Source organism: Camelus dromedarius, chromosome 16 (genome assembly GCF_036321535.1).
Source record: "Camelus dromedarius isolate mCamDro1 chromosome 16, mCamDro1.pat, whole genome shotgun sequence".
NCBI lineage: Eukaryota > Metazoa > Chordata > Mammalia > Artiodactyla > Camelidae > Camelus > Camelus dromedarius.
This window is the reverse complement of record NC_087451.1, coordinates 39,138,050-39,154,568: the sequence shown is the minus strand read 5'-3', so window position 1 is coordinate 39,154,568 and position 16,519 is coordinate 39,138,050. Positions and strand designations below refer to the sequence as shown.

Below are 16,519 nucleotides of genomic sequence, written 5' to 3'. Positions count from 1 at the left end.
GCAGATTTTCTAAAACTGTTAGCTGACTGCCTCTTCCCCCAACCACAGAGAACAACAATGATGCCCTCATCCTGAAGATGATCCCAAGTCTGACAGGTTCAACAAAGGAGAAGGACAGCCAGAGTGCTGGGGCTAACCAGGCTGTGCAGGATCAGGAGCAAATAAAAGACTTGAGGAGAAGAGAAGCTAGGTCAATTCCCACACGCTAGCAGAAGCGGACTGACTACAACAGCACAGTCAGTCCATCTATGATGGTATGAAATGACCCAAATGTTCTATATCACACGTAGCGACTGACACCTGAAATGTAGCTAGTGCCACTGAAGAAGTGAAGTTTGAATTTTACTTAATTTAACTTTAAGGGGAGAGAGTAGAACTCAGAGGTAGAATGCAGTGCTCAGCATGCACGAGGTCTGGGGTCAATCCCCAGTACTGCCATCAAAATAAAAATTTTTAAAAATAGTAAATAGCCCCATGTGGCTAGTGGCTGCCAACCTGGACAGGGCAGAACTAAGAGTGAAAGGATTTTTTCAGACTTGTACACTCAGTTCAACAATTACCTGTGCCGCCTACCGCATACTAGAGGGTGGGCCAGCACTAAGGAGAGGGAGATGAATGAGACCCTCCCTGCCTATGGTAGGTTCTAATGAAGGAGACAGCCAGATAACCACAGTCCACCTCAGTACAATGTCTTAACAGATAAACACAGAATGATGAAGGGGTTGAATAATCCTTCCTAAATGTTTATGTACTCAATAACAGAGCCTCAAAATACATGAAGACTTAACAGAACTCCAAAGAGAAATAGGTAAAGCCACAATAGTTGTAGACATCAACATTCCTCTCTTGGAAATCAACAGAACAGGCAGGTGGAAAATCAGCAAGGATCTAGAACTTCACACTGCAACCACCTCGACCTGGCGCTTACAGAACACTCCACCCACCAGCAGCAGAACACACCTTCTCTCCAAGTCCTCTAGGGAAGTTCACCTAGCCAGACGACGTTTTGGGGCACAAAACAAACCTCAAAAATTTTTTTACAAAACTAAAGTCATACAAAGTATGCTCTCTGAATATACTGAAATTAAATTAGAAATCAGTAAAAGAAACTTAAAACATTCCCAAATATTTGGAAACTAAACAACATCGAAATGTACAAGGCCCTGGTGGGTAGGGAAGAGGTAAGGGAACTCAGTTCCACCTAAGGAAAAGCAAAGAGGGACCAGAGAAGGCAGGCAGGAGAAGGTGACGGATGTGTGACTGGGCGTTCATCAGCACAGGTGTGTGAGGGGGACCTTCCCAAAGAATTCAGTAATACTTGACAATCAAATTCAAAGTAAAGAAAAATAAGTTGTAAATAAGAAGAGAAATAAAGGAGCTTTAGAAGTCAATTGAACCTTGACCTCCTTCTCTACCACACCCCCTCTAACCAATCTGTCATTCTAAGTCCTAAATTGTTTTTTGAATATTTCTCTCCAAAGTACAAGATGTGTCACTTCGTCAACTTCAGCTTGATTCCCTTCATCAATTCTTCCCTCACCCCAGTTCATTCTCTATTCTATAGCCAGAGGGACTTTTTCTTAAATCCACGAATCTGATCACATCACTCCCGACTTTAAAATCCTTCCTGGTTTTCCCTCCAGCCCACTGCACATGGGGATCCTAAGACCTAGAATCCTCTTTCCCCTTCTCACACCTGGCTACTTTAATTTTGAGCTTAAGTGTCACCTCTTTGGGGAAGTCTTTTCTGACACCCCTCCCCCTGCACAAGAAATGATATGACTTGCTCCCTGTGGAAGTAGTTCTCTCACTGATTCACTGGCTCTCTTCCCTGCTATATCAGAGCAGGGACCATATCTACTTTATTCGTGGCTACATTCCAGAGAGGGCCTAGCACGTAGCAGGTTTTCAATAGGTATCTTTTGAATAAATGAACAAATCAGTGAAGCAACAGAAGATGAGGCAGGTGGAGGGAAGCAAAACCCAAGTTGAGGTTGTCCACATTCAGTAAAGCACACATCATTTTTCCCACAAAGGAGTTTTAAGAAAGGGCATGACACCATCAGATCTGTCTCAGAGCCGGGCAGTGTGTGCAGAAGACGGACATGAGAGGAGATGAACAGACAAAGGAGGTGGGGCAGACAGGGCAGCTCCATCACGAGGCTAAGTAAAGCATAAGGAAGACCTGATGCGCAGATGAACAAGAGAGCATTCAGAAATCTAAAAGCTACGTAAGATGTAAAGTGAACAGGGCCTGTGACAAGCCTGGTGACATGGAGGCTGAGGCACAGGGAGGAGTCCGCTGCTTCCTCACTCTGACTCGGGCGACTCAGTGGGCAGTGCCATTACTCACTGAGCAAGGACACAGGAGGCTGGGAATTCTAAAGCACCAACTCTACTTGGAACACCTGAATTGGATGGGCCTACAGGACATCTGAGTGGAGGGGTTCAAGAAGTATTCACCCATCTGCGAGTTAAAACACAGGAAGGAAACCGTAACGATGGAGATTTGGGTATCAGGGGCCATGAAACTATTAAATCTTATTAGTAGTCAAAAAAAAAAATGCTAATTCAAACACGAGAGCTTTTAACCCACTGAATGCAAAGGTGGTTTACAAATAATCAGTGCTGACCAAAATGGGCACTTTCATACACTGCTCGTGGAAATATATTTATTACACTTTTAATGCAACAATATACCATATTATATATATAACAATATGTATGTAATTATATATTACCTAATATATAATATAATATTTCTAATATATTAATAATACGTAGCAAAAGCCTTAAAAAAAATCAGTAATGTGAAGCAAGATTTATCTGAAGATTTAGCCACCACAGGTAATCACAGCAAACAGTCAGCCCTCCACATCCACGCGTTCTGCGCCCGTGTGAGATCACAAGGGCCAACTGAGCCACACCATTTTATATAAGAGACTTCAGTACCCACAGATTTTGGTATTCATGGAGGGGTCCTGGAGCCAATCACCCACAGATAGTAAGGAACGATTGTACACAACAGCTTAATCATTTGGTAACGCCCTACGATGGAATCTTATGTAAAAGCCATCATATCAGCCAGATTATTTTTCAAAAAAGCTCAGCTTTATTATGACACACTATGGTTTTAAAACATTCAATGACTCTACATTGCATACTAAGTACAAATTCCTCAGATTGGCATTTACTCAAATTGGTCCAGAATGTAACCTCCACGTCCCCAGCCTTGTCTCCTCCACACTCAGACCACAAGTATGTAGTCCCTGAACAAGTACCCTCCTGTCATCTTACATTCACCTGCTTTCTCTTCTCATTCCACCTCCACTTGGAGAAATTCAACCCAACTTTCAAGGCATATCTCAAGTTCAGCCTTGTTCTTGACACCATTTCTGATCTCCCAAATCGGCTAAGGCCTCTCTCCCCAATTTAATTCTCTGTTTTCCTTACAGCATACTGTAGAGTCTGCCCCGTTATCTTACATTTATGCACTGTATTATCATTCCCTCTTCAAAAGAATAAAGACCTGAGAGTAGAGACCACTTCTTATCCACCACTGCTTCTCTTTGAAGCTTTTAACACAGTACATTGCATACTGAATAAGTATTAGGTAAGTTATTTTTTAACTGTTCTAATCACATTGTAAAGAAATACTACATGAGACTTCAGTTTATATATGGCGAATACGTAACATGAGTTAATATCCTTTCCCTCTCAACACTTGGTAAATTGACAGCAAAGAAATACAAGAAGTAAAAATAGACTAGAACAAAGAGAAAAGAGCCACAATGAGATATCACCTCACACCTGCTAGAATGGCTATTCTCAAAAAGACAAGAAATAGCATGTGTTGGCAAGGATGTGGAGAAAAGGAAACCCTTGTGCACTGCTGGTGAGAATGCAAACTGGTGCAGCCCCTACGGAAAACAGTAGGAAAGATCCTCAAAAAATTAAAAATATAATTATCATACAATCCAGCAATTCCACATCTGGGTATATACCCAAAGGAAAAGAAATTACTATCTCAAAAAGATATCTACACCCCTATGTTCACTGCAGCATTATTTACAATTCAAGACATGAAACAACCTTAGTGTCCACTGGTGGATGACTAGATAAAGAAAATGTGGTGTGTACACACGTACACACACACACACACACACACACACACACACACACACAATGTGGAATATCATTTAGTCATAAAAAAGGAGATCCTGCCATTTAAGACAACATGATGGACCTGAGGGCATTACACTACACGAAATAAGTCACACAGAAAAAGACAAATACCATACGATCTCACTCATATGTGGAACCTAAAAACAATAGCAGCTCAGAGATACAGAGAACAGACTGGTGCTTGCCAGAGGCAAGGGATAGGGTGTGGGGGCAAAATAGGGGAAGAGGGTCAAAAGATACAAAGTGCCGTAAGTCATGCGGCTGTAACCTACAGCAGGGGAACTATAATTAAGACTGCTACATTGTATATCTGAAAGTTACTAAGAGAGTAGATCTCAAAAGCTGTCATCACAAGAAAAAAAACACATCTTTGGGAGGCAGGGAGGAAGGAACAGATGGAGCACAAGGGATTTTTAGGGCAATGAAATTACTCTGTATGATACTATACGGGTGGCTAGATGTCATTATGCATTTGTCAAAATTCATAGAATGTACAACATTAAGAGTGAACCCTAATGTAAACTATGGACTTCAGTTGATAATAATGTGCCCATGTTGGTTCATCGATTGTACCAAATACGCCACACTGATGAGAGATGTTGAGGGTAGGGGAGTATACATGTGTGGGTGGGAAGGGCTATATGTGAACTCTATTTTCTGCTCAATTCTGTTGTGAATCTGAAGCTGCTCTAAAAGAATAAAGTCTATTAAAAAACAAAACAACAACAACAAAAAGCAAACAAAAAGAAAAACAAACAAAAAACACATCTTTGTAACTATGTATATAGACAGATCACTGCAGTGATCACTTGCCAATGTATCAAGCACCATCAGGATGTTGTACCCCTGCAACTAAGATAATGTTGTATGTCAATTATACCACAATTGGGGGGGGGGGAGGCTGGCTCAGGGTTTCTAACAGGGAAATTTAGTAGAGTGTGTCTACGCAGAGGGGCAGGCCCTAGTCACCTTCCCTCACCCAGTTTCCCAGCATAGTGGATGCCCTGAGACCCCTACTCCCAGCCCCAAGCAATCTTCCCTTAAGAAACCAAACAAACAGACTCACAGGGGAAAAAACTAAAAGAGCGCAAGAGAAAACAAAAATACACAAAAACTGATCTGGGGTTCCACTGCCCAATTACTTCACAGTGAAACCCACAAAGTGCTATCCAGTGCTTCATTCCCCATAGGAACGGCTAAGAATCACGGGCATCTGAAATCAAAGAGAAAACTAAAACAGAAGAGTGGGATCTGAAGAAACACAAGACACTGAAGAAAACTGCAAAAACGATGATGATGATGATGATGATGATGATGATGATGATGATGATGATGATGATGATGATGATGATGATGATGATAAAAAATGTCCTTAGAGAGATGAGTGGATGTTGCATCCAAGAAGAGAATACTTTGAAAAAAGGAATAGAGAAGAGGGCTTTGGAAAATTATGTATCATAAATAATTACTATGTTAGCAGAACTTTCAAAAACAAATAGCAAGAAAACCACCCAATTAAAAACTGGGCAAAATATTTCAACATTTCACCAATGATTTTCTTTACAGATAGCAAACAAGCACATGAAAAGATGTTTAGCAACATTCATCATTAGGGCAATGCAAATTAAAACTGTAATGCAACATACCACTATACACCTACTACAATGGCTGGAACCATCACCCACTGCTGGTGAGAACACAAAATGTTTAACTAGAAAACAGTCTGGCAGTTTCTTAGAAAGTTAAAATACACTTAGCATACAACACAGTGATTCCACTCCTAGGTATTTACCCAAGAGAAATGAAAACTTATGTTTACAAAAAAAACCTGGAGGTGAATGTTTATAGCAGTTTTATTGATAATCTCCAAAACCTAGAAACAACTCAAATGTTCAAACTGGTGAATGGATAAACCAGCTGTGGTACATTCATATAATGAACTACCTCCCCGGCAATTAAAAGGAATCAGCTATTGACACAAGCAGTATCCTGACTGAGTCTCAAATGCGTTTCGCTGGGTAAAAGCAGCCAGACTCAGAAGACTACATATGGTATAATTCCAGTTATATGATGTTCAGGAAAAAGCAAACTATAGGGAAAGAAAAGAGACCAGTGGTGGCCTGGGTGGAGGAGGAGGGAGAAGGGCTGAGGACAGGAGTATAAGGGAATTCGGGGAGGTGATGGAACTAGTCTATGCTTTGAGGTGGTGGTGGTTACAAGACTGTATGCATCGGCCAAAACTTAGAGTCAAATTATACACTAAAAAGGGTGAATTTTACTGTTTATCTAAGTTGTACTTCAATATGTTTTTTTAAATTATCAATAAGGAGAAATACAAGAAGATACTGTATCAACAAACAGCACGCTATGAAAAAGGAACAGTGAAAACAGTTTTTGGAAATTAACTATCTGATAGCTGAAATAAAAACTGATTTAATAGAAAGCCTGGAAGAGAAAGAGAAAGAAATCTACCAGAAAGCAGACCAAAAGGACAAACAGATTAAAAAGAATTTAAAAAGATAAGAAATTTCATAGGCTTAGTCTACAAGATCTAATATCTAACTAAGCAGGAATTCAAAAAAAGAACTGAGCAAAGTTGGGGGAAAATTAGCAAATCAGAGAAGACATTTTCTCAGAACTAAACAACATGAGTCTCCAAATTAAAAGGGCCCACCAAGACCCAGACACACTGAATGAAAAAGAGCCATATCAAGGTCTATGATATCACTGCAGAACTTCAGAATACCGGAGACCATGAAAAGAGCCTAAAATCTTTAGAAAGGGGGCAAAAAACAAATCAGACATGAAGGAAGTAATCAGAATGGCTCTTCACTTCTCAACAGCAACACCAGATGCTGGAACACAACAGAGCAAACCTCTCAAGTGAAACTGATTCTCTTATTTAGGATCCTATACCCAGCTGAACTATCTGCCAAGTGTTAGGACTGAAAAGGGCATTTTCAGATATATGATAAAAGAACAAAGGTTATTTCTCATGTACCCATTCTTAGAAGGCAGCCAGAGATTGTGCTGAAAAAGGAAACAAACCAAGAAAGCTGTAGAACCCAAGAAACAGAATCAACACGGAAAGCAGCGAAAAGCAGTTTCAGCGTGACCGACGTTCAACAGACCTAGAGAGCAACCAGCTCAGGTGAGAGCAGAAATTCCGAGGGCTGCAGAGGGAGATCAGCAAGGGAAAAAAAATGGAATTATTACATTGCAGAATTTGGAAAACAGTAAGTGGTAAGATATTTTAGACTTGAGAGTGCACTAGGCTAGGTACACAGAACACTAAGCTAGTAAAAAATATAAGGCAGTAACTCCAGAAAAATAGTTACAGTAATAATATTAGCACATGATTTGACTCAACTGTGAATATTTACATAGTTACAATAGTGTACTCAATCCCTCATGATTTATCCAAATATCATGTTACAACCTTAAGAAGAGGATAAAGAGAAAGTAAGCATAGTAGTAACAGGGCTAAATCCTCACCATAACAAAGTCAAGGGAGAAATGTCTAAAATTGGTAAATCAAATAAAAGCATATTCTTTAAAAATACTGTGGTAAATCCCGGGGGGAGGGAGAAAAAAACAGCTAGAAGGACTGAAAGTCACTGCCTCTGGAGAGGTCAGGGTGGGAAGAGGTGCAGCAGGGAACTGCTTTTGTTCACCATGAGCCTTTCATACAATTTCAATGTATTTTACCTATGTTCATGTACTGCTTTGATAAGGATACAATGATGTGGGAACGTCTTGCTGTATATTAAGGAAAAACAATCAGTTTGCTTAACATCATCCTAGTTATTGTATCTTTTTAAAAATATGTAGATAAGAAGTTACAGTAAATGGAATAAAATGGAATATGTAGCCTGAACTCTATGAGGTATGTATCTCTCTAAATAAATCTATCTTTACTCAAAAAAAAAGAATATATATAGAAATATGCCCAGTAATTATCTTTGGTCAGTGGGATTACAGATGATTATCATTTTCATCTTATATTATGTGTATTTTCCCAAAAGAGTAAATCTGCACTATTTTTAAATTTTTCGTTGCAATTTTTAAAAAACAACCTGAGAATAGATGAGATGAGATCTCAGGGGAAGAGGGGCAGTGAGCCCAGGGGCTGGTTTGAAAACCTGGAGCACTGGTGTTTAAGGAGCAGGCAGAGGAAGATGGCACAGAGAAAAGGAACTACCAGTGAGCTAGAAACATCAAGAGCACTCTTTCTACTTTAACTGAACAGTGTAAAAAACTGAAGTAAGTGTATTTTTTCATTATAGTTCTAGAATAAGTCAGCCATTAGGTAAACTAACTTTTTTAAATGGGTAAGCTAAACATTTAATAATTCTTTTCAAAAGGGGAAAATAAAGCTCTATTTTAATGTAGATTTTTACTTAAATGTGGCCCTCAAAATATTTTTATACCTTGTAAGTCAACTGACATCTTTCAATAGAATAAAACACTACCTCACCACATAGGAATTAAGGTCCCTATATCTTCACAGAACCTCCATCTTCAGGTCAGAAACAAATCAACAGACAATAATAGCTACTACTCACTGACTCTTTACCACGTGCAGGCCCTGCTCCAGGCACTGCACTTGTGTTAACCCTTCAGCCCTCACAGCACCTTGACTCAGTACTGTGAGAGTCCCACCTCACAGAGGAGTGAGGTCCAAAGAGCTGAGCCAAATGCCCATCATCGCAGAGTCCAGACTCAAACCCAAGAGGTCTGGTTCCAGATTCTTCCATCTATAAATCTCCAAAAGTAAATAAATAAATAGACCTAATTACCCCCCTCCCCACAAAATTACAAAAAAAAAAAAAAGCTGCATGCACCTCAATGTTCACAGCAGCACTAGTTACAATAGCCAAGACACAGAACAACCTAAATGTCCATCCACAGATGACTGGATAAAGAAGATATGGTATATTTATACAATGGAATACTACTCAGCCATAAAAAAGAATGAAATGCCATTTGCAGCTATATGGATGGACCTGGAGATCACCATTCTAAGTGAAGTAAGCCAGAAAGAGAAAGAAAAATAACATATCACTTACAGGCAGAATCTTAAAAAATGACACAAATGAATTTATTTACAAACCAGAAACAGACTCACAGACATAGAAAACAAACTTATGGTTACCAAAGGGGAAAGGGCGTAGCGGAGGGATAGATTAGGAGTTTGGGATTAGCAGATACAAACTACTATATATAAAATAAACAAGGTCCTACCGTATAGTACAAGGAACTATATTCAATATCCTGTAATAAACCACAATGGAAAAGAATATGAAAAAGTATAATTTGTGTATATATATTATATATATCTACTGAATCACTTTGCTGTACACTGGAAACTAACACAACATTGTAAATCAACTATAATTCAATAAAATAAATTTTAAAATGAGAAATATTAAAAAAAACATTACATTTAGCTATATGCATTTTAATTCTATCTGTATGATTTTACTTTCAATCTTTCAAAGTGAAATGTTCTGCCTCCTGAACCTTATCATTTTAAAGAACTGAAAGCATGAAAAAAATCAGAATAATGAGGGTCAGTGCTAAACGGGGCCAAATTATGAAGATGCGGCCATAACTGCTATAAGCAGGCACTGAAGAGAGAGACCAAGGTAAGCACTCTGGGAAGGACTCTGGGAAGAGAGCCCCAGAGAAGTGGGATTCGAGGAAGCCTGAGGAGCAGGGAGGGAGGGATCTACCTGATGCAAAGAGGGCATCAGCTAGGATTTGCTCTTGTCTATGCCACCCAGATTACCGGTCTGCCACCACTACCACCACCCTCTCACCCTCCAAGGATCTGCAGTCACAGGTTGGACAAGGAATTTTCAAAAGTAAAAAAAGGCGGACCTAACAGAAGAGACCAGAGTTTCTGGCCTTAATATCCCCAATCCTGCTGTGCACACACGTCAACACACAGCTCCATTCCAAACATATACCAGAAGAGTAGGTGAGTATGACTGTTCACAAGACCATTTTTACTGCACATCTCGGCACACCTCTCTACTACTCGCAGAGCATGCTGTCCAACCTTTTAATAAATCTTTACGACCCTTGTTTTCTTTTAATTCTCATGTTTAACCTCAGGTACTGATACCTGAAAACAGATCTCATTAATTTAATCTCTTACAATCTTGAATTCCTATTGCTACTGAAAGCACCACCATTCTTACAGAGGCATATTTGATGAATTCCTCTCTGTTTACACGTTTGATGCTGTCGAGGCCTGGAGAACTCCGAAATACCCCCTGAACTGATCTTCCCATCCAGGGCTACAAAACTGACCCGGATCCCCACCAGCTATCTGTCCTCTTCCAATCCATCCTGCAGAAGAGAAGCAATGCTAAACTTCCTGACAACATCCCACCGAAATCATATCCCACTTGTTTCCAGATCTCCCAATGGATTTCCAATAATCTCCCAAATGAAACAGATCTGAAATAGACTTGGAGAGGAGGGGAACCTTCAGAAATCAATTCCTCCAGGAATTCTCTCAATCTAGGGGGAAAGAGTTGACTGCATCGGTGATTTAACAGTATCTCCGTGATTTGATTTGGTTTTGTTTCATGCTCCTGCGTGGTGCTTATGGGAATACAGCATATCTCTTAGGTGCTCCAGGAGTGAAAAATCACTGAGGATCACTGATTAGCCCAATTCTTACCCTACAGATGAGGGAGGGAGTACAAATGCCTGGTTCTCTAGGTACCGCCCAACAGCGGAGCTTTACACTTCACTTCCTATTCACATTCTCAGGCTCTCGCTAAACCAGTTACCTAAGGCTGCCCGCACTTTAAAATCAGTGCCTTGGTTCACGCTGCTCCCTCCCTCCCTCTGTCCATCCTTACTATCTGTGTGGCCATCCAGGAAGCATATGCCCACACCAACTCTGCCCTCCTTAAAATCTCCACTGCACTTTGCACCTCACTTGTACCAATCAAGAATTAGAAGTATACTGAAAAGGTATTTGGTTGACACAAGTGGGAATAAATATTGCCAAACCAGTAACAAACTGTGCTTCAGATAAATCTGCAGTTCATTCACAGCATCTTATGCCACCCACCACAACTGTCATCATCCTTAGAGGACACGAATCACTAGCTCTCCCAGGACAAAACCAGGGCTTTTGCTTTCTGAAGTCAGCAGAGGTTCCAAATTTCAAAATACCAGCTAGGTAGTCTCAGACATCTTATGCAGGTTAAATGCAAGAACTATTCTGTTTCAAGTCTGATTTAACTTTTTCGAATTAGCAAATGCTTGACTTCAGGGTGCTGTCAGAACTTCACCAACGCTTATTCAAAACAGATTTTCTATATAACCCTTCTCAACGTACTGGCCAAGTAGGTCATAAAAGCTACAGGCTGAAATAACTCTAAATTTTCACAATAAAAACAAAAGCCTTATTCAGTCAAATGCCTTGAATTTAAGCAAAACTAGATGATTCCAATTTCTGTATTAACAAGTTATCATCTAGCAGGGAGGGTATAGCTCAATGGTAGAGTGTGTGCTTAGCATGCATGAGGTTCTGGGTTCAATTCCCAATACCTTACTTAAAAAAAATATACCTAATTTTAGACCTAATTATCTCTTCCCTCCCAGAAAACCTTATTATCCCTATAGTCAGATTTGTCATGTAAGTACCTTACACACCCATTTACATTTTTTATCCATAAAAGGAAAACATTTCACCTCTAGTGAATAAACTTTTTAAAATCTATGATTTTAAAAATTAAGCTGGTAACATCAACGAATGTCTCAGTATAAACAGGTATATTACCTACAAAGTACTCAACATATGAATAAATGAATGAGTTATTTCTTATACTAGATAGTTAATATGCTAGTACTTAAGCCAGCATTCTAGTTTACAAAATTTAATCAACTTATTCTAAATTAGCAACAAAGTACACTTCTCTTTTAGCCCTGACAATAGAGCCGGATTCAAATCCACCATGAGCTCCTGGGATATCTTAAATCAGTCCTAGAATATTTTTCCTTCCAAAGCATGCACACATACAGGTTTCCCTGACAGCCTTCTTCCCAGCCTTCACTGTCTAGGAGCACAGACAATAAAACTAATGAAACTCGTGCTTAGCCTAAACAACTCACTGGCACGTATTGTTATTCCAGGCAAGTGGCCATATTCTAAAAGTTTACAGCACAAAATGTATCATCTCTTTTACCATAAACTTGAGAAATAATGTTTCAAAAAGTAAAACAGCTAACAAGTTACCACCAGCACTCAATAAAGAAAATGCCTAGCAAGCAATATGAAACAGCAGCTCAAAACACACTAACTCTGGGAAGGAAAAAAAAAAAAAAAACAAAACACCACCACCACACTAACCCTGGTGCTAAAGGCATTCACTGGTCAAACTGTCTATCAAAATCTCACTAGACCAATTTTTAGTTTCCAAAATCCAAAATACTCAGGAATTACGGCACCCATTGAAGAATTATCAAAACTTCATCTATTACAAGCTCTCACCTACTAACAATTATTTGTCCAATCAGCCTCTGATGAGCACCTGCTGTGTACGAGTCACTGTCTTAGAGGTGCAGGGAGTATAAAATTCATATAAGGATATACAGTCTTTAGTCTCACACAGATAGGGCCAGCACACACAAGGTACACTACAAGTGTCATTAGGAAAAACAAAATGTCATGGAAGTCCATAAAGATATAAGTATCTTTTTAAAAAAGGAAACCTAACCAACAAATTGCAGTTCAACTCAGCATATACAAAGCTCTCAGTCCTAAATATTACTTGCTAGACCTCTGAAGAGGAGTTAAAGTTAGCTGAACCACCCTGCCAAAATGCCTTAGCTCTGTCTAATTTGAAAAAACTTTCTCTGATAGTGTAATTTACCTTCCATGGGTCTTTCAATTCTGAGCTCTTGGTAGAAAGGACCACACATGATTTTTTTAAGGTAAAAACTATTACTATAAAAGATGTACTAAAATTAATTTGACAAAAAATGAAAAGTGGTGTGTAGTCCCTTCCACGAACAAGACATACACTTGACACTTGATTCATTCCCTTAATTCTCCTGTCAGCTTCCCCCCACCCCCCACCCCCTTCCCAAAGACAGGAAGATATTCCTACTGTCAGGCAAAAGAAATTACCTTTTTCATTTGCTGTCAGGGCAATCTAAATGGGTTCATATCTGGTTTAATACTCATACTCCTCCAATGAGTATTTAAGCATTTATTTAAAAATGGGCACATTTAAATCTAACCACTTCTACTATCCTAGTCTCTTTTAAAACCAAAGTGACACATCTTAGTCACTTTTCAAAGATTGTATTTCCTCATAAACTTTACTTTGTAAATGCTCTTAAATCTAGATTCTAATTTCGTTAATCCAGATTAACAAAAATATAAAGGAAAAAATCTTTTAAGTTATTGCTACAAGTTAAGTTTTTTTCACAATTTAGTAAGCCACAACTACATATTTAATAGAAAGCAGCAACTCTGTGTGTGTGTGTGTGTGTGTGTTTTAAATAAACAAAAAACATCTCAGCACCTGCCTAGAGAAACTTTCTGAGAAAATAGGCGAGGAGTCACCATGGAGAAATTCATTACAGATCCAGGGAGGACTACCATCTCAGAAACAGAATGAAAAGAAAAAAGTCATTTTACAATAAATCTCCCTATACTTCTGCTGTGTGACTTGGAAGTTGGTCCAAAAGTTCATCTCCGGTAATTACAACTGCTTGATCAAACTATCCGCCCCCTGCAACAGGTGACACGAAACTGTATTTCTCAGGCAAAGCAAAGGGATCAAATTAGTTAAGACGCATGTTCTTGCCGTCTCTTATTTTGCATTTTACCAAAATGATTTTCAATCAGATGAAATACCCAATCTGTTTTGGCTTTGGTTTTCTGCTTTGCTTTTTAATCAGCCATTTACCAGCAACTGTTGCACGAGCCCATTAGCACTCAAGAATAAAAACAAACACACAGGACCAGGTAAAGCTCCCCTACTAACCCAACTGATCCATTTCCTTAACACAGTTTTAAAACCACACAGCCAGGCGTGTGAAGAGAAGCATGTTTTGTGTGTGTTCGTATGCCACAATCTGTCTAAATCCTCGATTCCCTTTTAAGGAACAGATATAGAATAAAAATCTAAAAGAAACCACATTAGAAATGCAAAGAGGTTTGCAAAACAAGAGGCTTCTTTCATTCCAAAAAACCAAACCAAAACAAGGAGAGAAAAATGAATGCAATGGATATGTGTGTGCCAAAGTTTCAATCCTGCCCGGTGGAGACACTGCACTGGCACAAATTTTTAAGAGGAAAAAAGAGGGGGTTGGGGGGAGAGAAAGAGAGAGAGCGAGTGTGTGGCCTGCGAACTGCAACAATGCAATCTCCATTTTGAACAATGCGCCTCTTTCCTCTTGTAAATCTAGTTTTTTGCCACTTGCTGTGCCGTCGCATTTCCCCTCTGTTTGGGGGGGAGGTGGGGTGGGGGGAGACAGAGAGAGAGTGAGCAAGGGGCGATGGGGGAGGAGGTGGGGAAGGAGTCTGCAGCAACTGGGCTGGGTGGGTACCTGGAGTGCTGCTATAGGTGCTATGGCTCCTGAAGCTGCTTTCCGTGCAGTAACTGGCGTCGTCGTCGTCGTCTTCCATCTCCTCCGGATAATCGGAGTCATCGTCGTCCTCCTCCATCTCATCTTCCTCGTCCTCCTCGGAATCCTGGGTCTCCTCGGCGTCGCCGTCCTCCTCCTCCTCCTCCTCCTCGGAGACCATGTCCTCCTCCTCCTCCTCCTCCTCCTCTTCGCTCTCGTGGTCATCGTACACCACTTTGTTGACGGCCCTCCGGGCCGGGGTGGTCCGGGCCAGGTGGCCGCCGCCGCCCCCGCCCCCCGTCCTGCCGCCCCCGCCTCCTCGCCCCCCCCGGCCCGGGGCGCTGGTGCTGGGGGGGGCCGGCGGCGGCGGCGGCGGCGGCGGCGGCGGCGGCTTCCTCCGGCTACTGCTGCCCCCCCTGGGCGAGCTCAGCCGCGTCTTGGGCGCCACCTCAGCCTGGGCGGCGGCCCACCTGCCCCGGCTGCTGCCGCGGTGCCGCGAGCGGAGCCCCCCGATGGGTCCGGACGTGGGCGGCGGCGGCGGCGGCGGCGGCGGGGCCGGGGCGCAGCGCTCCGCAGCGGGAGCCGCGGGCTGCTTGGGCGGCCTGCCCCGCCGGCCCCTCATGTCGGAGCCGAGGCGGGGGGAGAAGGGAAAGCGGAGGGGGGAGGGGCGGGCGGAGGGGTGGCGGTGGGGGGCGCCGGGGCTGGGTGGGGAGGCCGGCGGGGCCGGGCGGGAGGGGCCCGGCCGGCGGAAGCGGGTGGAGGGAGAAGGCTCAATCCGAATTGCTGGGGCCCCACTCCGGATCGCCTTCAGCCGCCATCTTGTTTCTTCCCTCTCGCTCGGTGACTGGGGGAACCGACAGCGGCCGCAGGCCCGGAGCGCGGTCACGTGAGCTGCGCCGCCGACGAGCCTGGGACGGAGCGAGGCCGCGCGGCGGCCGCTAGGGGGAGCGCGGGAGCGCCGGGTCGGGGGCGGGGAGCCCTGGGTGCCTCCGCGCGGCGAGGCTGGACCGCAGCCGCCGGCGGCTCCGGGGAGAGGGGCTCTCCCTGGAGAAGTGCCCCGGGTCGGAGGCCTCGGGAGCCGACTGCTGAGCCTGAAACTCACAGGGCCTCCTTCCGGCGTCCACCTTCCCCGGCTCAAAAATAAGGGTGGAGAAGCCCCCAAATTCATCCCCCTTCTGCCCCCTTAGGGAAACTGATGCTGAAAGCCAGAGAGGGTATCGCGAAGCGGGGAGACTTAAGCGACCCAGGCGGCAGGGCAGCGCCCGCAACCGAGGGAAATTACCTGGGGGCGGGGAGAGGAGCCCCCAGAAATGTGAAACTCCGAAGGCTTGGTTCTAGAGAGTCCTGAAATTGATCCCAATGACAACTGCTTGGGGGCTGTGCCAGAAGCCACGCCCTAGGCTGCCAGACCCCGAGGGAGAGCCATTCTGATACTCTTCGGATGAAATCCCCACCCAAAAACCCTTGGATAAACTCCAGAATGCAACTATATTCCAGTCTCCTCCACCTTTCCCGGTGTCCCAGTTAGAAACTCGACCACCTCAGGAAGAACTTTCCAATTTCTTATTTGCTGTAGAAAGGGTAACTTCCCGCCTAAACCCTACTTAAATCTGTTGTACGTTTGTGTTATCGGGAAGTCATTTTAATATCTTTACGTGACAAGTAACCAAGTCTCGGCTTAGCCCAGGGAACGAATCATAACGATGAAATTTTAGGCTTCCCCAGACCA

General features: G+C 42.4%; 1 protein-coding gene across 12 annotated transcripts in view; it reads right to left on the bottom strand.

The window, feature by feature from the left end:
- Positions 1 to 15,566, bottom strand: part of BPTF (bromodomain PHD finger transcription factor) — a 128,428-nt gene extending 112,862 nt beyond the window's left edge. For 2 of the 12 annotated variants that reach the window (XM_064495648.1, XM_064495645.1), the window contains exon 1: positions 14,773 to 15,566. In XM_064495648.1, coding sequence (XP_064351718.1) covers positions 14,773 to 15,412 — 640 coding nt within the window. In that variant the 5' untranslated portion in view covers positions 15,413 to 15,566. The remainder of the gene's footprint in view (positions 1 to 14,772) is intronic. The other 10 variants (XM_064495650.1, XM_031468905.2, XM_064495651.1 and 7 more) reach the window with 10 other exon arrangements.
- Between the last annotated feature and the right edge of the window lie 953 nt (positions 15,567 to 16,519).